The sequence below is a fragment of the Epinephelus lanceolatus genome, chromosome 11 (assembly GCF_041903045.1).
Source record: "Epinephelus lanceolatus isolate andai-2023 chromosome 11, ASM4190304v1, whole genome shotgun sequence".
In the NCBI taxonomy this organism is placed as follows: Eukaryota; Metazoa; Chordata; class Actinopteri; order Perciformes; family Serranidae; genus Epinephelus; species Epinephelus lanceolatus.
In genome coordinates, this window is record NC_135744.1 from 38,193,523 (window position 1) to 38,216,212 (window position 22,690).

Consider the following 22,690-nt stretch of genomic DNA (forward strand, 5'->3'; position numbering starts at 1 on the left):
CTAACCAAACAAAACAAAAAAAAAAGCTGAGAACAGTCGTCTACCTGTATGAATAATGAAATGAAAGTTCACAAAAAAGGAAAGGAAAACAAGATGCTATAGGCCATCTGTAATACTACTGAAGAAGAAAACAGCTCCATCCTTACTTGGGTGGTTCACATGCAAGGAGGCGCTGTATTATGGTTTATGGTTTTAAAATTCTGTCCTCATTTTTATAATGCCTACATCTTTATGTGTTTTACCTCAGCGGGCATGTGCAATATTTATGTTTCTTTTTTTTGTTGTTTTTGTTGTATGTATTTTATTACTGTGTCTTTGGTGTACCACTGTATTGTCTTGCGGCTACATATTGTTTAAAGTTGATCACAGCTGTGTGTGGCACTGTATCCCCAGCAAAATGTTTCCCCAGGGGACAATAAAGTATATCTTATCTTGTTTTATCTTATCTTAAATGTATGTTGTAGAAACAAAAGTTAGTCTACGTGCTCCGAGGTATAGTGACAAACAATTTATCTCATGCAGTGAAAAGATACCCTCTCTGCCCGTTGTTATCCACAATGCTGTACAGGCGCAGGTCTTTTGAAATGAAATAGGCTCTGATCTCAGTTAATGTTTTCACCTGATCACAGTTGGCTGGGTGTTTTGAAGTGATTCAGTCTGCGTAGGCTGGCCAGCTTGTTCACTGCTGCTGTGGTTTGATTCTCCACTTTGCTAATGTTAGTTTTGGACTCACAAAATGCTCCACCTGCTTATTGCAGAGCTCGTTATTTGGTTATTATATCCTGAATGCAGACAGACAATTTCCCTTACTGAAGATGAACTGTAGATAACTCCTGTGTGTGTATGTGCTCTACACCGTGCAGGTGCTGCACATACAAGAGACATACAAGAGATGATTTGTTTGGGTTTGTGAATCGATTCAGATTCATAAAATTGGTATTCTCATATGAACTGATTTTTTCTCCCCACAAACTTATTGCTATGATCTGCACAATCAGCTACAGTCCAGCAGAGATAGCAACTCTTTATTATCCCAAAGGGGCAATTTGCTGTACAGTCAGTAGTAACCACATAATCAACATACAAAAAATAAATATAACAAACACAGATACAATATTGAGCTCACCCAAAACACGGCAAAAATTATAAACAACTCCATAACTGCAGCTGAATGGAAGCTAAAACTTGAAGCCACTACTCTTTAGTTTTAATGTAAGACCAGTCTGTAAAAAGAGCCACCTGCAGATGTTATCACATTTGTCAAACATTCAACATACTTTGGTATTAAGTTTAGCTCCATGTAAAGTGAATAAATGTGATGTTTGCTAGCTAATTCTCCGCTCGTCTCCCTTAACAACACGGTTTACACACTTTATAACTGCTGATTTATTAAATCAGAGTTCCTATGAGTGAAACATAACGCCGAATGTAGCAGCAGACTTTAGTTATATAAGGTAGTAGAAAGCTAAATAACTTTAGGCAGTCATTTTATTATATGAAAGAAGTTTGGTAAGTCAGGAACACATTCTCAGCCAAGATGACTAAACACATAAATCGAGGTGTGCTGCTGAGTTTATTTTATAATGTAGGTTGAGAATTTAGTTAGGCAGTGAAAAGCAGGGATATCATGTGCTAACATTGAGTGACAGACCTGTCATTCTAACCTTTGGTTACAGGAACAATCCCTTTTTGTCCTGGGTGCATGTTCAACACTGTTGAAGCCACAAATTTAGTTTCGTCTTGTTGTTTGTAATGTTACAGACGTGGACAGAGCAACAGGTACCAGAGCTCCACAAGGACATTTTTGAAAATGCCAATTTAACGTTAGTTAAGTATTTGATAAAAGAAAGCAGTATTTGCTAAATTAAAAGGTGAATTATTTTCAAACAGAACCACTGTCAGCAGCTAACCACCTATATTAGCCACTGAGACTAACCATAGACAGTCAGTGTAACTAACTACTTCTTCTATCTCATAAAAGTTCTACCATAGCATCCTCAGGAATAAAGTGGATATAGAATCCGACATGTCCATCATATGTGCATTTGTATCTTACAGTACAGTCAAGATCCAATCTGGCAGAAATGTTTTGAGCTCTTCACCCACACACACACACACACACACACACACACACACACACACACACTGCACAGTGGCTATCACCCATGACGCAGGGCTGTCTCTCATTTCCTTATATAACCACAGCTGAGCGTCACAGAGCTAACAGTATTTTCCTGTCAAAGTGAATGTGATCAATAAACGGAGAGACGATAACACAGGACAGGAGAGTTGTTTGGCTCTGCCTCACTTGCTTCCTGTTCTGATATTATCTTCCTCTCCTTTTTCTATTTATCTCTGTCAGTATAACCCTTTCTCTCTCTGGCTCTGTTACAACACCCCCTCTCTCTGTTTATCTTTCCGTCTTTCGTCTTCTCTGTCTCGGTCTTTCCATCTGACCAATGAGGGATAAGGACTGCAACTTGATGTTGAATAGATGCTGTGGGATCATCTCTCACATTGTGTTTCCATGACAAACAAGCCCCCGTCTGTGTATGTTGTGTGCTTTTGTTGCATCATTTGTCTGTGTGTGTGTGTGTGTGTGTGTGTGTGTGTACGTGCATGTGTGTGTATGTATGCTTTCTTTTGTCAGTGTTATACATATATATATATATATATTGTCCCTGTCTCAGCGTGTCATCTGTGTGTTTGTTTTTGCATGCCGTATGTGTTCATATCTCACAGTCTCAGTGTGTGTGTTTGTGTGTCAGGCCATCTGTTCTCTGTCGGGTCTGGTCCTGACTCCCAGGGCTTTGTCTTCCTCTTAGTGTTCTGGGATCAAGAAGACAGACATGTACCAGAACTCCTTAGATGTACCGTCCCCTATCCGCATCGTTTATTAGTCGGGGCCATATGCCAGAGGTGATTTGAAATAAGAGAGATTGTATTGAAATCTTCCTGGTGTCACCCTCACAGGCAGCGAGGAGTTTCACTCTTAAAACTGAGATCCATGACAAATTTCAGTTTCAGTACGATCTAATCTGCATGTCTGAGTGTTGTTAGAAATTACACTTCACATTTACTGGAAAACAACCACAGAGAAGTAACGAAACCTAAATGTAGATAATTCTGAAAGTGCTGGGTCCCAATACCTGCTCAGAGTTTCTACAGTAGCAGCCCAGATGCCAGAAGAAACTGTTGGTATTGTAAGTTTCTGCAAACATTACATTTGTATGTTTTTTAATGCATATCATATCAACATTTCTTAAGTGCAGCAGACAGCAGCAGACCGCTGTTCGAGACCAGCAAAAAGTGAATATTTTTAATGACACATTGCAACATTTCTAGCTGTATTTATGACAACCAACTCAGGTATTTTAAGCCAAAACATTATGTTTTCCTAACTCTGACAACATGTTTTTTGTGCTTAAACCTAACCACACGTTAACCACAGCATTGTCACAGCATATATCAAATCGTTTAAGACACAGTACCAAACTCTGGGCTGTTGTATCACAGCCTGAGTTAGAGATGATCATTCAGGCTTTTCCATCATCCAGACTGGACTACTACAATTTCCCTTTTCACCTGCCTTAGCAAGTCGTCCGTGGACCATCTGCAAATGGTCAAGAATGCTGCTGCAAGGCTGTTGGCCAGGTCTAACAGGACAACTCACGTCACACCCATCTTATATTCCTTACATTGAGTTCCTATTCTGGCTGGCACGTTAGCAGATTTTCACTAAACAATTATCTTGGTCAGAAGAGTTACAAGAGTTGAAAGAAATAATAATGATAATAGTGCTATCAGTCAAATTAATCCTTAACTTTATTTATTGTGCTTTTTGTCTTCTTTTTTTGGCACATGATCCTTATAGAACGATTTATGATATGCTACAAAAAATGCATGCAAAACAGTTCCTATGATATCCTACTAATTTGCGCCCCACGAATGACGCTATGTCCTTAACGTACAGTTATGTAATTAACATAAAGTTAAGGGGTTTAGGTTTAGGCAAGTAAAGTTACTGTGTCTAGGCTTAGGAAAAGAAAATGGCAAGGACGTACCCTAAAATGACTCAAAGTTCACCCAAAGTTCACACAGATCCAATAAGTAATATAATAAATAATAATAAAGTCCTGGCTCCTTACAAGTGAACAGGACTGCTTCCTTGTTGACTGCCGTCAGCGCATTGGTCACGTAATCGCAGTTTTTCAAAATACGTGGGATATGTGTGAATTTGAGTGCTTTGCTTTTTGTAGGAACTTTTTAATTACTTACTTACATAAAATTTAAAAATAAAAGTTTCAGCATGTTCGCTACATATGAAACATACAAATGTAACATATCTGGGGTTTGCATAACCGTACAATGCTGACATTTATTGTGATTGAGTTGTCAGGACGGTGACTGATATCAGTAGATCATTTAAAGGAAATTCAATTTCTGAGTACAATGAAATACAGTTTAGCATCTAACCAGAAGTGCACAAAGCTGCAGTAAAGAGCAGAGCAATGTGCATATTGGTAATAAATAGAATGAGCAGTAAAGAGTAGATATGAATACATTTGATTAGATCCCTGACAGGGAATCGAATCCCGCCTAATCTTAACCACTAGACCTTCAGGGAAGCAACAAGTCTACATACTACCAACTTAAAAGGTGCTGGTCTGAATTTCCTCTTACACTATTCATAATTCAGTGATATTGCATGCAATTTTATAGGTATTTTGTATGAAAGGTAGAAAATCTGTTTGTTGTGACTTCTTCTCAACATTTGTGCCTGAAGTCGACAGTAAAAGTCAAAGAGCCTTGAGTTCTTACCGTCGGTAACAAGTGAGAAAAGTGCCCCCCACTCAGAGCACTATCAGCCTTTGCTGCAGTGCATTCAGGCTGTTGTTGCTCAGGAAATAGCTATCTTTGTGCCCTGCACGATGGCTTTTCCTCGGTATTATTGTTGAATTTCAGTGCAGGATAGTATCTCTAGAAAGACGCCTGTGCTCTTTCATTCTGAACGAAAACACAACAGAAGAAAAAATCAAGGTTGCATTGTAATAGCCTTTTAAGTCTGAGCCCTTTTTAAGGTGGATTTTCTTTTAGTATTAACTTGAAATAGAGCAAAGAAAAACTGGAAAATTAATACTTTATTGAAGTGGCCAAAGAGATAATGAGGCCGGTTGTCAGATTAGAATAATGTAAGATCATTTTGACACAATATGGTGAGAGACAGGAAGACAAGTAAAACGTCCCTTTTGTTGTAGAGAACAACTCCTGACAGGTTCATTTCTGTTGATTCATGCTGAGCTTTTTATTCTGGATGCCATTATTTTGTCCGACTGCGATTTCACCCCTTTATTTAGGTATTTAGTTCGCTCTTTCTTTGCCTGCTGCACGTCTCGTCTCCCCTTCATCGCTCTGATGGGTCTTTAGATCATTCTGTTACTCCCCCTGCACTTTTACTCTGTTTCAGCCTCTCTGTGTCTATTGCCGTCTCCTGGTTGAGTTTCCAGGCAGACGGTTGGCACCCGAGAACAATCATCAGACTGTAGTGAGGGCTTTAGACCAAGCAACACACACACACACACACACACACCCTCTCTCTCATGCACCGGCCTGGTCTTGGCCTTGTCCTGCTGCTAGTGCATTCCTTACTCTGCACTGCCTTAGTAGCGCTAGCTAGCGAATCATTGCCACAACATCAGCTGTTCTGTAAAGCCGTCCTGGGGCTTTTTGTAGCTATAGGACTAGTGTGCACTCGCAACAAGGCCGGCTGTTTCCCCAGACTGTAGTTGTCATGCAACAAAGCCTCAAACAAAAGCTTTAGATGGCTGTGACGGCACAAGGAGCTTTTTGATGCGTAGCATTAGCCTACAGCAGCCCATTTATTCAGCGTGTTAGCTGTAGCTAAAGGAAGAGGAGGAGTCAGTGTCGTCATCTGGTTTTAAAAGACACAGCAACACGATCAGTAAGTGTCCTCTGGAAATACATTTATTACTACAACAAAAGAAAAGCACAGCAAAGATTAATAACATCAATGACATCCCATAATCTCCCTGAACAACTGATCAGAGACAGTCTGCAGGGATATAACAAAACCAATACAAAGAGAGAAATCTACAATTCAGTGACACTGAGAGGAATATCATATATCAATTAAATATCTATTGATTTTGTGAGAAAGTGACAATTTGATGCCCTTTTGTTTACATTGAATGTGGAAATTAGTTATTAGTTATTAGTTATTTGGACTGCAAATGGCTCCAGGAATGGTGGACTGTCAACTAGTCCTCCACTTGGTCCAAACTAAAATGTCCCATCAACTACAAGATTCATTGACATTCATTTTTTAGTCATTTTTTGATCCCCAGAAGATGAATCTTTCTCACTTTGGCGATCCTCTGATTTTTTTCTCAAGCACCATCATAAGGGTGACATTTGTGGACAACTATCAGATGGAGTAGTGTTGTCAAAAATATCCATTTATGGATACATATCAATTCTGAATATTTGAAACAGTTTCAGCACTCATTTTCCGCACAAACGATACACCACTATTCGCTACGCTTTCTTGCTTCCTTCTATGGTTAATTTTTATTACTGTCATTCTCCTGTTCTTTGAAACTAACCAAAATAAGGAAAGTCATTATCATGTGATAGCCTTGTTATGTGCATCTTTTAATTAAAATGTTGCACACCCTCCATGTCAGTGTTTCCCTGTAGTATTGAAATAGTATCAAATATCAATATTTTTCAAGGTATTGTTTCGACGTCAGAAATTCCAGTATCGTGACAACACTTGGATGGATTACCATGAAATTTGGTACAGATACTCACGTCCCCCATATGATGAACTTAACTCATCATCATCAGGTTGAATTTTTAATTTGTCCAACCCTTTGGTTAATGAGCACATACCTGTAAAACTCATGACATCCCCAACAGCCTCAGCTGTACTCTGTGTTTAATGATCATTAGCAAATGTTAGCGTGCTAACACACAAAACCAAGATGGTGACATCATGTCTCCTAAACATCACCATGTGAGCACTGTCATTGAGAGCATGTTAGCATGCTGATGTTAGCATTTGGCTCAAAGCACTGCTGTGCCTCAGGAGACCCTCACAGAGCTGCTCACAGGGCTGCAGACTCTCAGTCTTGTGTCTGTTTCTTCCCTGATGTAAAGCATATTAAAGATAATATAAGGATGCACAGTATGTGATAGCATTTGGACATAGCTAAAGACTACTAAAGGGCATGTTTCAGGTTTCCCTCCCACCTTCCTCTCTCTGAACTCTGCTTCTCTCTCCTCCATCATCGCCTCCTGTCTTCCTCACACTTCTTCACTGGCTCTTTTTTTCCCCTCCGTCACCTATTCCCTCCCTCAGAGCGCTCCCGACTCCTGCAGAGACATGCTGCGTCATGGAAACGACCGGCTCTGTGTGTGTGTGTGTGTGTGTGTGTGTGTGTGTGTGTGTGTGTGTGCGCGTGTGTTTGTTTGAGTGTGTGTGGAGTATAGCTGGTGTTAAAGCCACCCTAACAGCACCTCCTGCCGTCCTGCTTGGCAGATCATTATAGGCACTGAAGATTTAAAGGGAGGCTGGAATGATAGTAGAGAAGAGAAAAAGAAAGTGGCTCAGCCCAGAAACATCTGCACCCACTTGTCTGTATTTTTCATAATGTGCCTGTGTGCAAGTTTTTTTATATTTCACATTATCGGCATCTCTGCTTTCATACTTGTATGGTCTTTTGGGTTGTTAAGAGGCAGTTGTTCCCCAAAGTGGATATGACAGACTCACAGTGTTCTCGTGCAGAGGTTAATGGTTGTTCCTGGCTGAGTCAGAACACTAAATTTCATTATTTTTCCATTCACTAGATAATACACCCTCTGGAGTCTAAGATCGTTTTGATTTTGCTTCAAAATTTTTGCCTGCTGGTTTACATATAAAGATCATTTTGCTTTGCGCGCAGTTGTGTTTCTCTTTGATCCAACACTATCAAAGGCCGTATTTCTTTAACACAAATGCAGATTTTACACCAGAAGAAATAAATTTGATTGTTTTTTGTCTACACTTCAACAGGGTTCCTGTGGTTGTTTTTATGTGTAGTGGGTGATAGTCTTAAAAATAATTGAGTAGGCTGTTTTTGGAGTCCAGAATTGCGATCATGTGTGAGGGTCTTGCTGTTATCATCCCACTTTCTGTGAACATCCTCTTTGTATGGAACTACAAGCGCCGATTCTTATCAGATCAGGGTTCATGTCTCACTACAGTGCTTACACTGTGCAATTTGAGACCCTTTCTGACCCAATGTGCTGCATGACTCATTTTAAAGTCTGACCAATTTTCAGCTTTGTCTGGTGTTGTATGCTGTATAGTGTGCAGAGCTAGGACTGATCATGGCCCGATCAGCTGCTCCCAACCGTTGTTAGACGTCCAGATGAATTCCTGACATGTCAAAGGTTTTGGTCGACCGTTGTCAGGCTTTCACACAGTTGAAGCAGAGCCACAAGTCGATTCCCCAAGATCAGTTCCTTCTTTTGCATCTGAAAGTGACATGGCGACACAACCTGTCATGTGAAACGAAAAAATAGACACATTGGTCGAGCTGTGGCTGCAGCATATGTACCTCTGATTTTTCCTCCTCCTCCTATCACGATATGAACAAGAGAAATGTTGTGACATTATTGTGAACTTTACAGATCTCTGCTAGCAAACAAACTTCTGCCAGCCTCTGAGCTTTCAAACAAATCTTTATTGACAGTTACCAATACCCAGAATGGTCCGCAGGGTCCGATGGATGGGCCGCTTCATTATTTTCCTTATGTCTGTACAGTGTGACCACTGGTTGTGTCTTGTAGATTGTGCTGTCGAGTATGTGTAGATAAATTGTGAGCTTTTTCTTTACATCGCAGGTGATTTACTCGTACAGTAGGTTGTGGAATTAAACAACATTTTTAAAATGGGCTCAAATTGCACAGTGTATGCCCAGCTTTATGTGCATCTGTCTTGGGTTCCAACGCGAGAGCATTTTTGGACAGTTTGACCGTCTATAAAAGAACAAAACATGATAAACTCCTCTGACTCACTTGGTACATTCCATTTCAGATTCAAGTCCAAATTTGTAACATATCTGTTTAATCTTCCCTCTCTTATCAGCAATGTGTACAACATTCAGATAGTACTTGAGCTAAATAATAAACATCTACCTTATCTGGCAATTTATAGCTTTTATTACTTAAAATTGTCAAAAGCTAAACCTAAATGAATTGGACACATCGAACCACCGCTGACCCCAGCTCTTCTACTTCTGAGTGTTAGAGGGTGTAAAGATGTAAGTGAAAGCCAAAATGTGGGAACAGCAGAAAAAAAGTGCACGAGTTGATGGATCCCACCCTCCATTCTTCATTCTCCTTAAGCCTCACGATTTTCATCATTGTGAGATTGTATGAGTTTGCGTTTAGACAAAAATGCCACAGAGAGACACGCAGTGCTTTGGCAGCACTTTCACAACCCACAATGATAGAAGAGGAACCATGAAAATCTCCTAATTATACACACACACTCTCTCTCTCTCACACACACACACACGACAGTGTTGGGAAGGAGACAGGAAAGAGGATTTCTGTTGTAAAATGGGTTTATAGCTTCATTACTGATGAAGCGACAGAAACAACATATTTGGATTTGGAGCTTATCGCTGCGTACTGTAAATGTCTCTGTGTCAAGTTGTTGTTTTTATCTCTTTCTGACAGAAAAAAATGCATCTAGAGGAGCTATGTGAGAGATTAATATCAATTTAGAAATGTAACATTACATTTTTCATTATATCCTTTTTAAGATGTTGGTATGATTAACATAAACAAACGAGTGTATCACAGATGCAGCCTCCACTTAGCTTTAGATGCTGTGTTACGCCAGGGGTGTCCAAACTTCTTTGAATGGTGGCCAGGTAATTGAACAATACTTGGGTTATCGAGGTGAAAATAAATGAAACAAATGCAATTGTTTCATCTTTTAGTGAAAATGTACTCAACTTTCTAGCGCTCCTTTACACTTCACACCAATAACTTTACAGTTCTTTGCTGTGGCCGTGTCCTACCTAGCAGGATATATCTGCTGTTAGTTAACCATTCGTTTGCTTGTTAACCGTCTGTTTACAAAAACACATTAGTCCGTCTGCGTAGCTCCTATTGGTGCATGTCTACAAACTGTGTGATCGTCCTGCCATCGTGAGGTGAATGGAAAAAATGCAAAGTGATCTTGTTTGATTAACAAAGATTGTGTGGTGGGTCATTTCAAAAGACAAGCTGGGGGCCATTTAAAACTGCTCCGTGGGCTACAGTTGGTCCCCTGGCCAGACTTTGGACATGCCTGTGTTGCACTAACTTAGACTGAGGAACATGTTACTTTTGCTTTATGGTACAAAACTGCAGTTTCAGCAGTTCTGTACTGTATACACTGCAGCTGTCTAGATGCAGTTTGCTATTCCTACTTTCTGTGCATTCAGACATGTCATCATATGCATCCTTTTTTGGCAAGGAGACTTAAAGCAGGTTTTGTCCACCAACCAACTGTGCATTATTAGCTGCAACCAACAGCTCCGTAGCTCGCTCAGTCAGTTGGTCAGTTGTCCCTTTGGTGGCCACAGTTTCGCCCTAGGAGGTTTAAATTTGTCTGAGTTTGTAGTTTGTGTGAGGTTGTGTGTGTGAATGCATGAACGCATCGATACATGCACTTACATGGTCCCAGCTATTGCAAATTTGCCCTTGAGGTTTTTTTTTTTTTTTTTACTTCTTTGTTAGATTTGTGACTTTGGAAAGGACTTTCAAATTTAGCAGCTTGTCGTTAACGAGAGAACATTGTGAATGTGTTCATGTTAAAAGATCAGTTTGTTTCATCACTAGTTTTTAAGCAAGTAAAAAAAAAAAATCAGTGCCCAAATGTCACTATTTGAAGTGGTGTCACTTGTGAATGGAGTGAACTGCCTGATGAATCAAAGCTAACCCTGTATTTTTACAGAGTTTTGGGACTAAAGGTTGTGCATTGCTGTTCTGTCGTGCTCTTTCTCGGTTTATGCCTTGTACTTTCTAACTTCATTCAAGAGACTATTTCCTTCAGCTCCAGTGACGTTTGTAGTACAACTCTTTTCTGTATTTTATGTATGAAATATGTACAGCAATCCCTGACCTATCTGCTTTGTCTTTCTCCCCTTTTCTCTCCCTCTTACCCTCCTACCAATTCTTTCCCATCACTTTTCATCCCCCTTTGTCACCACTGCTCACTCTTTCTCACTCCCTTTGTCTCTGTCTTGATATCATTTATCTGTTCCTCCCTGCATCCTCGTCTCTCCCTGCTTATGTCCCTTCCCCTTCCCTTAGGTTTGTCAAAGTCCTTCCCGTTGGACAACTCTTTGTTCGACAGCTGGCTCGCCCAGTCGGTTCAGATCACCGCTGATGACATGCTGAGCCAGTGGGCTCTGGGTGCCCAGCATCGGGACAAGAGCGGCAGTCTGCTGTCTGACCAGGTAGGCCTTCAGCAGCAGGAGGCCTGCAGAGTGATGCCTCAGCTGTCTCTGAGTTTACTGTAGGTTGTAACTTATACATACAATAAATACTACTTTGATAATGCAGCGGCGGGTTGAATTCAATCGTGGAATTTCACAAATTCAATAATACCAAGATAAAAAGTGATCTGCAAGCTGAGCTTCATTTCAGCGCCACTGCACTGATCAGACCAGTTAAAGGAGGAGGAGGATTGCATTAGCTGCAGTCTGGCTCTTGGCAGGGAGCGGCAGCACACATGGCAAAATTCAAACAGCTGAAATCAGCAGCAGTGTCAAGCAGTCCATCACCTCTTGAACTGAGTCCCAGTCCACTTCACTAGTGAATAAAACCAATGCCAGGAGCCAAATAAGGAACCATCCTGCCTACAGACGTGATTGAGACCGACATCCAAAGTTACATTCTTTGTCCAAAAGTTCATCTTAGTCGAGGAGGGGGCCAAAAGGGCCAAAATCCAGACTAAATTGATGCCCACAAAAGTAGAAAAATGCGTAGGTGGGGCATCTTTGTGAGTAAACTGATTTTAACAAACATCTCACACTGTCCATTGTAAAGGAAAGAAAACACAGAGAGATACACTTCTGCATGCTGGTGCGCTGAATTTAACACAACAGTGCATATTAATCAACAAAAACATTACTTTCCTACACATGTACTCCATCAAAGTTTTTGCTCAGTCTAATTAATTTGCCCTGAGGTTGTGTTGTCAGTGTTTACAGTCACCAAAAATGAAGCACTGCTACAGCCACAAGTGGCAGGTTTTTATTAATAACAAAATAACTTTAGCAGCAAATTCTTAATGGCACAACACTATCAAAGTTAATTTAATAAAGCTGATCATACTAGGAAAATTCTGGTGTGGTAGTATTTTATATTATTCCCACTGTTAACAAATCCAATGAAAATACTCAAACAAGCTAACGATGAATTAATCCTAACCCTATGAACAAATATTTCTGGTGTGGCAAAGCCTAATATGTCTTATTCCTCCATGCCATAAAGCTCCATTGTTTCATTTATTATAATAAACATGGATACTGTACTTTATTTAAAGTTGATCCCATCAACACCGTCCAGCTGCTGGAAATATTACTGCACCAAATGTGAATTCATCTGCAGCTGAAAATAGGCCCCATGAGATTGACTCTTGACTCCTGTTTGAACGATATTTGCCAAAAACTGCAGTGGCCAGCTATTTTATGAAATTATTTAACCTTTTTTAAAAATGAAACTTTAAATTCATGACCTGCTTTAAAAGATTTATGTCACAGTAAGGAACTAATAGCCTAAGTGCTACAGACACAGACAGACTAACACATTATTTGACTCCCACCTGAGGCCCTGTGCTGCGTGTCATCCTCCCGCTCTCCCCCATTCCTTGTCAATCTCCAACTGCACTATAATAGCAATACAAGCCCTTTTTCTTTAAAGAGCTGCACTTGTCAGTATTTTAACATAAATGAATAAATAAATAAAAATACAGAGCCAGGGGATGGGGGTACTATTCTGATAAATAAAAACTCTGAATTTCCAAGATTACAGTTGTACATTTGCATGATAAAACTCTAATATTTTCTGAGATTAAAGTGGTAAATTTACATGAAAAAAAACTCACAAAATTATTTAAAAAAAAAAAACTTGAATATTCTGAGGGTTATTTGCAAATATATGACTTTAATCTTGTAATTTCTGAGGGTTTTTTTTATCAGAATATTACCCCCCTTCCCAGACTCCCCCTTTTTTTAAAAAAAATTTTTATCAAATTTTATCTTTTTATTTATTTATTTAATTATTTATTTTGTTATTATTATTTTATATATTTATTTATTTATTTTTCAGTTTTTTAGTATCTTTTTTTTTTTTTTTTTTTTTTCCCTACAATGACCCTACTAAGTAGTTCCACCAAAGAAATGGCACTCCTGTGAGGGCTTAAATATTAGTTTGAAAAAGAAGATGCTAGTGAGCTTTCTTGAACTGTCCACAAAAGTAATATATTTTAGTGATCATTAGTAGTGTTTAACTTTTAAATATTCAAGTTTATAATGCCCTCAAAGTCAAAATTGTATGTCAGTGTTCTGATAACAGTTGTTCCACCTTGCTGCTCTAATAGCACATATAACGAGCCCTTTGAGGACAATTAGCCATATAATTAAAATTGACTTAACTAGACTTGAGCCATTGCACTGCAGATTTAAAACCTGTTATAATTCTCAAGCGTGAAAAGAAGTCAGTAAATTATTAAGTTTTACAAAGCTGAAACTCAGCCACATAAAGTTCTCCACTTTTGTCAGATATCACGACAGAGAGGCCTCCACACTTAAAACATTCATACACCTTTTATTTCAACTCTGGATCAAGCCCTTTAGATTGAATATTTATGCGAGAGGAGTTCGGAGTTGTGTGAGCCTGCCTCACTTCACATTGTGGGTTAATCAGTTCGATGATGGTCAGAGCGGCGCTGCTCTGTGGCTGACCTGCTGTTCTCCTCAGGAATGTGCTCCGTTTGTGTATTGATTGGCAGGGGGCTCCAACCAGAATGCATGATATAACTCCATTGTTTGGGGATGTGTTCAGGGCCAAAAAAAAGGGAACGGTCACTTTTCAATAAAACAGAATGATATGAAAACCTGATATCCTTACAAAGAAAGATCTGCTAAAATAAACAGATAACAGGGCGTGAAGTCATGGTGGACTTTTATCAAACAAACATGAAAAGTCCCATGATACAGTGGCCTGTTACTGACAATAATAATACCTCATTTTTTAAACAGTACAGCAAATTAGACATTCAACAGACATGTCTCTTGAAGAGATTAAACACTGTTAAATGTTGGAGTACATCCACTTTTGTCATTAGATTTTTTGCTTGACGACAAAATGTCTTGTGACATCAGTTGCTCACATCCTCCACTGCTGAGCTGCTGGAAATGTGGGTAGGTGGTGGTGGGCGGGGAGTTTTTGTTCCAAAATATTACGGGTTAGAATTTAAGGTTTCCAAACCAGAAGAAGCATATTCATTGTTGTACTGAACAATGAGCAAGATTCCAGATATCTCCTGAACGTTTTCTGTACGTAGTGCACCTTAAAACATGAAGTGCTTCAGCTCTTTTTTTCTTCTCCTCTGATTTACTCTCATCGGCTCTCCTTTGAATTCTTACGCTCTCATCGTCCATCTCCTCTTTCATCTCCAGTTCCTATCTTTTCTTTTCTGACCTCATTTTTCTTCTCCTCCTGTCACCCAGCTCCTGCAAGGCGAGGAAAGTCTGCTAAACCTTATGATGGAAAACTCCATGCAGTCCACCTGGAAAACACCACAGCTGGGCCGCAAACCGCGAGGGGGCAACAAGCCCCGAGCTCGTGGACACCCGCAACCCACCACCCCCACCCTTCCCCAGACAGTCCTGTCTGCTGCAGCCGACTCCGCCGCCAGCAGCCCCTCCACCGCAAAGAGCCTCTGGGCAAGCGTGGCAGAGGAAAAGCCCAGCCATGGGGGCCGGAAAGGGGAAAGGTCCAGGGGCTCCTCCAAGGCCTTGCACCACCACCACCTTCATCACCACCAGACAAGGAGCTCTGACATGCACAGAGACCCACCACCGCAGCCACCCATCTCCAAAATGGATTCCTGTCACATCTCGGAGGATCGCGGCCCTTGGGACAGCGTCTACGCAGGGAATGGCGTTGCATCTGGTTTCACTGCAAGCTCATCTCCACGTCCAGCCTCCAGCCCCGGGGCCACGTTGCCTGACACAGGGGCAATCACTCGAGGCGGGGGTGCGCGGCTCCGTCTGTCCCGCCAGGGTAAATCCAGAGGTAGGGGCGTTAGTGGAGGTGGAGGCATAGCAGGGCTGGAGTCTGTGAGCCTGCCGCTCACAGCAAAGGACACGTCCCTGCTGGATGCTGCCGAGACTGACGGGTACTTCTCTGATGGCGAGCAGAGTGATTCGGACACGCGCTCTGGAGGACGCAAACTCCGCTTGCCGCAGTTGCATTCTGGGAACGAGGACCTGCTGAGAAGGAGCGTGCTGGCATCCTAAAGAACTGAGACTCAAACCAACACACACACACACACACACACACACACTCACACACACACAGTTAACCAAGCAAAGTTCCGCTGGCTTATTCTTTCTCCATCTGTGCCCAATATACAGTCCACAAAACATGGCTGGACGGCCTTGTTCAACCAAATCCCTGTCACATATACCAGTGGAAAATCTCTTCAGCTCTCACCTGCTTTGTTTTGGGGGGGAATTTGAATGTAGCTGTTTGCCTGTCGTACAGTAAAGCTTCTCCACCGGACTGTAGTTTGTCGTTAGCTTACGACAAGATGCGATACATTCAACAAATAGGAAACAAACATTACCTTTAGTCCTTTTTTTTGTTTTGTATTTCAGATTCATTTTGTTTCTGGGCGTTGAAGTACCCATTTCTGGCCTCATGTCTGTGGTATCTGCCAGACTTGGGAACAAACACTTTGGGGCATTATTATTATTATTCAAGCTGGTTTCAGGGTCTGCTTTGCTCCTGGTCTTTGTGGCCTGAGATGCATCCAATGAGTCCTTGTTTTCTTGAATACCGTTCAGTGGAAAGACAATTTCACACCAGAGCTGGTCTGAATATGTACAGAGAGTGACATGGGATAACGTGTTCAGCCTTGAAAAGCACAACTAGCTAGTCATAAGAGCTGTAATGTAAGCACTCGTGTGTATAATATGTGCTCGATCAGGGTTGGGGTCAATGCTTATCATGTTGACTCAGTTGCGAAATGTGCTCCACAAAAGTCATCATTCTCAAATTTATCTCCACAGACGTATAAAAACAACCACAGATTTTCAGCTTTTCCAGTTTTTTAATGGCAAATAGATTGACCCCAACCTTGCTGCTCATTCAGATTGTCACACAGAGACACAAACACACAGACATACTGATACACATACTACTTTAAGCAAATCCCTTTGCTCACATCACAGCCGTTGTTGAAATATTTGATCTGACAATTGTCAGCTGCTTTCAAATTCTTCCTAATTCTGAGTTCAGTTTTTTTTTTTTTTATTAGCCTGAATCTTTGGAGAAAAAAAAATCATCGTAGAAACTCTGTGCCTTCTGTCGCTTGCCCTGTGCCCCTGCCTCCCCTCAACACCCCCCATGCCCCCCCCTCAACCTTATCAATCAACCAAACAATCACAATCACTAAGTAGATCAATCAGTCGTTTCTCAATCGGATTTGTAACAATCAAACCAAAAGGAAATCCCGTTGGATCGGCTGCCACGTGTAGCCAGGATTGGGCTCCTTGTCACCTTAACAATTGTCTAGTGCCTGAAACAAGGATGTAAATGCAGCGTTTGCCATTAATCAACAAAGCATCTGCAACGGTTAGCAAAGCAGAGCCACAGCGTACTATCAGTGCAAAGAGCTGCCTACTGTTCTGTGCCCCCCACTCCTTCCTTACTAGATCACTGCAGTCCAGAGCCATCGATGAACAGGGTTTGGCCAGGTTACACCGTGAGCGCCATGTTGCTGCCTCTTCTTGAGAGAGCTGACTGCAACAGTAGATACATATGGAGGAAGGACAAACACAGCCTGCCAGCGGCTCCCATTCAAAACAAGTCTTGTAGATTGGTGGCTGTGAAGCCCCCAGCAGCAGGGCCAGGATTTGAAGCCAATTTGACAGAGTAGCCAAACCATGGAATTACAACTTCTGGGTCCTTCAGGTGATGTCATGTGGCCCAAAAAGACTTACATCTGTAAATCAGTGGACTCATTTTTTGAGCATGACAACCCCTACGAAATGACTCATTTTACTATTGAAATTTGATCCTTTTAGTCCCAAAACATCTCTAAAGTTTATAAGAGCCACATGATTAAATCATTTTATCCCCATTCAAGCTAGCAGAGGGCTTAACCGGAAGTTAGCCACTTAGTTTTCAGTTCTCTTTATACGTCCATTTTGGCCACAACTGCTTGTCAGTTTTTGTTTTGTTTTTTTTTGTGTAGCCAGCTTTCTCTCACAGTGGTCAGCTCAGTGGTATGAATCAGTAATGCTTCATTAGTCGAGTTTATTGTGTAAAAATCTGTCTAAATTTTGGGCAAAACTGATTGAATTGATCAGGCAAAACTGGAGAAAGTATGTGACAGAATAATCTCAACTCAAAAGGTCTAATTACTGGCTTTATCAGAACTTTTCTCCACAACTCATCTTGGCTGGTTCAGGTGTCGTCATGTAGAAAAACAAGTTTTATGAGCATCCTAGAAAATATAATTACATAGTTGTTCTTCGTCCACATTATTAGATTGTTTTTAAGAAGCAAAGCCCTCAAAAGTTACAGTTATTTCTTGTTACGACAGTAAGTGACACCCCCAGTGCTCACAGTGCAGTGTACAGGCATGAAGAGAGTCACCATTTATCTCATCCATGTGTATCTATGCAGTTTATAATAATGGTTTAGTCATATGTTTTATTCAGCTAAGCACTGAGCGGGGCGCCAACACGGTTGCCACCTAAGTTTGACGTGGCCACACTCTCGTAAGTGATGGCTCTGCTGCACCTGTTCTCCTGTTAGATGAATGATGACAATGTAATAATCAGCTTCAGAGGCCTGCGCTCTTCAGTTCTGGAATTGAGTTGTTTGTAAATTTGTTTTAAACAAAAATACTTTTTTTGTTGTTCTCTCAGAGAGTTGTATTTTATACTTAAAGCAGTCCATGGTATTCTCAGGGGTTAAAAAAACTTTAAAAAAAAAGAATAAAAGGTTTAAAAATGTATCGAAAAAGCGACGTAAGACAGAGATACATATATATATATATATACATATTTTATATCGTATACAATATATATATAAAGTGATGTGTGTATGTCTAGAAACTTCCTTATTTGACAAGCTTCACTGTTTGAACTCCTACACGACTACTACTGAGCATGCTCCTTCTCTCAGTATGACCATATGACCATCAGTCCTGGGTTCAATAGTCTCGACCAATAATTAATGCTCATTTTGTTTGAGTCACCAGATGAGTGGGATAGGTCAGATAATATTAGCTCCATGGTCAACTGCAAGAAGGGGCGTTGTTTTCATTCTCCCATCTCTTGCAGTTAAGACCCACCCATCTGGTTCTAATGGGTGAAAGAAAGCATCACAAGTGATTTTAAGGGCTGCTTAACCCAGGCCTGATGAACAGAGGTGCAAGTCCAATCAACTTCCTCTGTTTTTTTTTTCTTTCTGTATGGACAGCTTCTAACCTGTCTTCTGAAGTGACCACGCCAAAGAACAGATCTGTGTATCAAGGCAGCATATTTACATCTTATCTACACAAACACACATACACATGCTACGTCTCTGGTTTTCAAGATGAAGAATGTTAGATAAGGATGTCAAACAACTCTTGCTGTCCAGGTCAGCTCAGTTTGATCTCAACCTGGTTCGATCCAGCTCAGTGGGGTTCCGTCAGAAACACCGTAAGCTCAGGCACGGTGCCGTGGTGTTGTGTGACCTCCTCTAACGCAAGTGGGGGCACTCTTAATTCTACTACACCACCACCAATAAACCCAACCTGGATTCTCCCACATCTGCACCCACGGGGGTTCACATAGGAAAAGCCTGTCGTCACAGTAATGGGCTGGCGACGGTTGTTAAACGCAGACTCACACATATAACCCCCTTCAGAAAAAGCCAAATGCTGCTGAACTGAACACACAACTCGCATACACATACACACACACACACACACCAGAGCTGGTATAACAGGGTTATAATGTACAAGATGACTAGTTTTTTATGTATATGTGGTCCTGACTGCATCAGGAAGTATGAGCTTACTCAGAGTGAAACGCCCCCTATCAGCAGGAAAGTATTTACTGGTGACAGTGCAGCGTCTCTGTCTCCTTTTGTCCTTTGGATGTAGCCATCGTAGAAGATTCACACTGTTGGTCCTCCACACTTGTCTTTTTTACGCCATGAAAAGAGCTGGAAAAACCTTCTTTTCAAATGGTTTTGTGTTGAAATATGTCTACAACTTTCATATATGACAGGTGGAGGATTATGGACTTCTACGTTGGCTACCGTTATTACAACCCCCATGGAACCGACCGCAACAACACATACAACAACAATAACTGCAACAAAGCTTGTGTTTTGAAGCGAGGATGTGGTGACGTATCGTCATTACGGCCCACAGATTCCTCCAACGGGGGTGGTTGTTACCATTCATGGGTTGCTAAGACAGAAACATGTAATCTTGGTTTCAATATTCAGTGTTCAGAGTAGCCTGACTTTGTAGACAGTGGTATTAGACAAGGCCTCACATGTACGGCCTTAACATGTAGTAGCAAATGCGAAGGCTGCACAGCGTTGTTAGGTAGAAGAAAAAAAAATCACCCTTTTGTTTGGCTGATTTTCCTCTACAGAAGTTGTGGAGGTGGTTAGGTGACTTATTGCTGTTTCTAAAGATTTCCTCCTGTTTGTAAGTCAGATTTGACCGCAAGAACTTTCCACCGGAGTACCTTGTCAGGCAAATTGCATTTTTGATTTTTCTTTTTTTTCCCAGATGCTGTGCAGCCTTGGCAAACACAAACTGGTTATTATTCTATATTTACAGTGTGGCTTCAATGCCATCTCCTTCCGCTTAGTAGATACTGTAGACTGGAGTCTTTTACAGGTTCTTTTTATCAATATCCACTAGAATACAACTTCAAAGCATCACTGTCCTCTGTGTGGTACGCTGGTGTGGGTGTTGGCTCGCAGCCCGAAATGTGCACTGATGATCTTTGAATTTTGCAACTCTGTCAGGTCGGATATCCAGATTAGACTTTTCTTTCCTTTTCTGGGTTTAACCTCTAATATCAGTGATGAAATTTTCAGCCTCAGAGTGAGGCATCAGTGTCAGTATCAGCTCAAGATCTGCTAGAATATTGGAGGTTATGTTCGTCTGTGCAAGCTCACCATTTAGAGGGCATGGTTAAGACAGTCTGCATAATGGATAAATATACAACTATAGTTTTCTAAATGGTGAGCTGGTGCATGTGTGAGGGCAAACCCCCTCTCCCCTCCAGGAGTTGGCATGAATGCTACACCACGGAAATAAAGCTGGTGGGTATCGTTCACGTAATGGCAGGTCAGGAACACACCTACACACAGTGATGCACTCCACCTAGCCTTCTGCTGAAAAGCTGGTTAAAGGCCAGCGCTGATTGCTGCAGGCAATTGGAACCTCGCCTGTAATTCAAACAGCTGCTGTCTACTGTACCGACGCTGTTGTAAAACTCCTTGGAAAGACATCACTGCACCAGCAGGGTTGGGTTCCTCAGAACTTCCTCAGCTAAGCAAAGATCATGTTTAAAGCTTTTTTTATTAGTTGGGTGGCAAGTTAGGACCATTCAGCAACAAAATGCTGGTAAATGTTCCTGTACAAAACAATTTTTGCAACAAAATCATCTATTTGATTGAGACAGACACATTAAAACAAGCTGTTGCACCTACTGGATGGGAAATTTCAGTAATTTTGAGACAAAAACTGATTGTTGCCCTGAGGTGGTTTTTGGGAACCAGAAGGGCATCGAGATGCTGTTCATAGGATGTCTCTCTTTCTCTGTCGTTCCTCCTTCAACCAATAAGAAAGTGGTTTTAAGGCTGTCTGTAGGTCAGTAAAGCCAGGATTGGCTTTACATTCTTTAGTGATGATGAATTTCATTTGATGTGATAAAGGTGAATGGGATACCTGACAGCACAACTTGTTGCAGATGATTAACTTTGGATTTTAAATGTGTCTAGAGCTGAAATCTTGACCAAAGTTGAATTTATTAATGGCCTGTCCATAAAATAGGTAAAAATGACAAAAGACTGTCACTTTTTAATCAGTTGGAAATGCAGACTGACCCAATGACTGTTTAGTGCTTCCTTTTTGTGATACAGTTGTCCAGTCCTTGCTTTATTGTCCTACGGCAGCCCTACAAACCCACCCACCCACCTACCTACCGCTGGAGTTTATACACATTTACAATAATGTATAATACTGTTCAACTACTACTACTAGAAACATTTTCATTTTCCGTGTTTTGAAAAAGCCTTTGGAAGCTGTTTTTTTTTTCTTTTGTAACGCTTTAGCTGGCCGCTGTGGCTCGTATCAAACTAGAAAGCTGACTCATTATCTGCTTACTCTGTTTTTACTGGCGCTTTGCTCTCCTCTCCGTTACAGCAAAGTTATGGCTTCAAGGTCTCAACATCCACAACCCAGACACACTGCACAGATTGGAGGTTTAGTCATACAGACTGAGCCGTCGTGGAGGCAGAAACAAGCTCAATTGTCAAGCTTAAATTGGTGGAGTCAAAGAACCACGGTGATTTGAATCAGAGGGGTTTTTTTTTCTTGTTCATTCATGATCTTGCAGGGTAGCTGATTGGCATGCCAAGATCCAATAAAGCAAAGAACAGTCAGTTCAGTCAGTTTGAACTTGAAGGGTCACTTGGAAGAACTAGTTAAACTAAGTGCATAAACATGTTTGAGAAATATGTGAGCAAATGATATGCCAGAGTAAAAATCACTTGGTTGTCAGTTATAGATTTACAACGATTAATTGATGAGTCGAACAACAGACAATAAATTGGCAACTATTTGGATGATCCAATGATCATTTTAGTCATATTCTCTGGTTCCAGCTTCTCAAATGTTGACACTGCTCTGCATTGTCATACACAATGTAAGAAAAATCTTTGGGTTTTGGACGGTTGGTTGAACAAAACAAAGACATCTGAAGATTACCATGAACCTTGAGAAATTGTAATGGACAGTATTTAGATATTTTATAGACAAAATAAGTAAACAAAAATTAAAATATATGTTAGTTTCAATTGTAGGTTTTTTGTTTTTTTTTTTGTTTTTTCCCCAACAAAAATTCCAAACTTTGTCTTTGTCTTCTGTGGCAGCAAAGCAAATATCTTTGGGGTTTTAACAGATCAAGCAGTTTAACTGCAGATTAATGGCAAACCAAATGTTAGCCTGAGGAGATGTCTTGATATGGCTTGTTTTGTCCAATGACTGTATATAAAGATGGACAACGTGCCTCCATTTCCTCCCACTGTACCAAAATCAAGCCAAAATATCCTGGATACAGCCGCTGCCATCTTGCACAGATGTCATTTG

At 40.8% G+C, this 22,690-nt stretch overlaps 1 protein-coding gene across 4 annotated transcripts in view; it reads left to right on the plus strand.

Annotated features, from left to right (window-relative positions):
* jade2 (jade family PHD finger 2) overlaps positions 1-16,698 on the plus strand; it is a 257,626-nt gene extending 240,928 nt beyond the window's left edge. For all 4 annotated transcript variants that reach the window (XM_078172613.1, XM_078172612.1, XM_033640720.2 and 1 more), the window contains 2 exons: positions 11,374-11,519; positions 14,799-16,698. In XM_078172613.1, the coding sequence (XP_078028739.1) occupies positions 11,374-11,519; positions 14,799-15,590 (938 nt within the window). In that variant the 3' untranslated portion in view covers positions 15,591-16,698. The remainder of the gene's footprint in view (positions 1-11,373; positions 11,520-14,798) is intronic.
* The last annotated feature ends 5,992 nt before the right edge of the window (positions 16,699-22,690 follow it).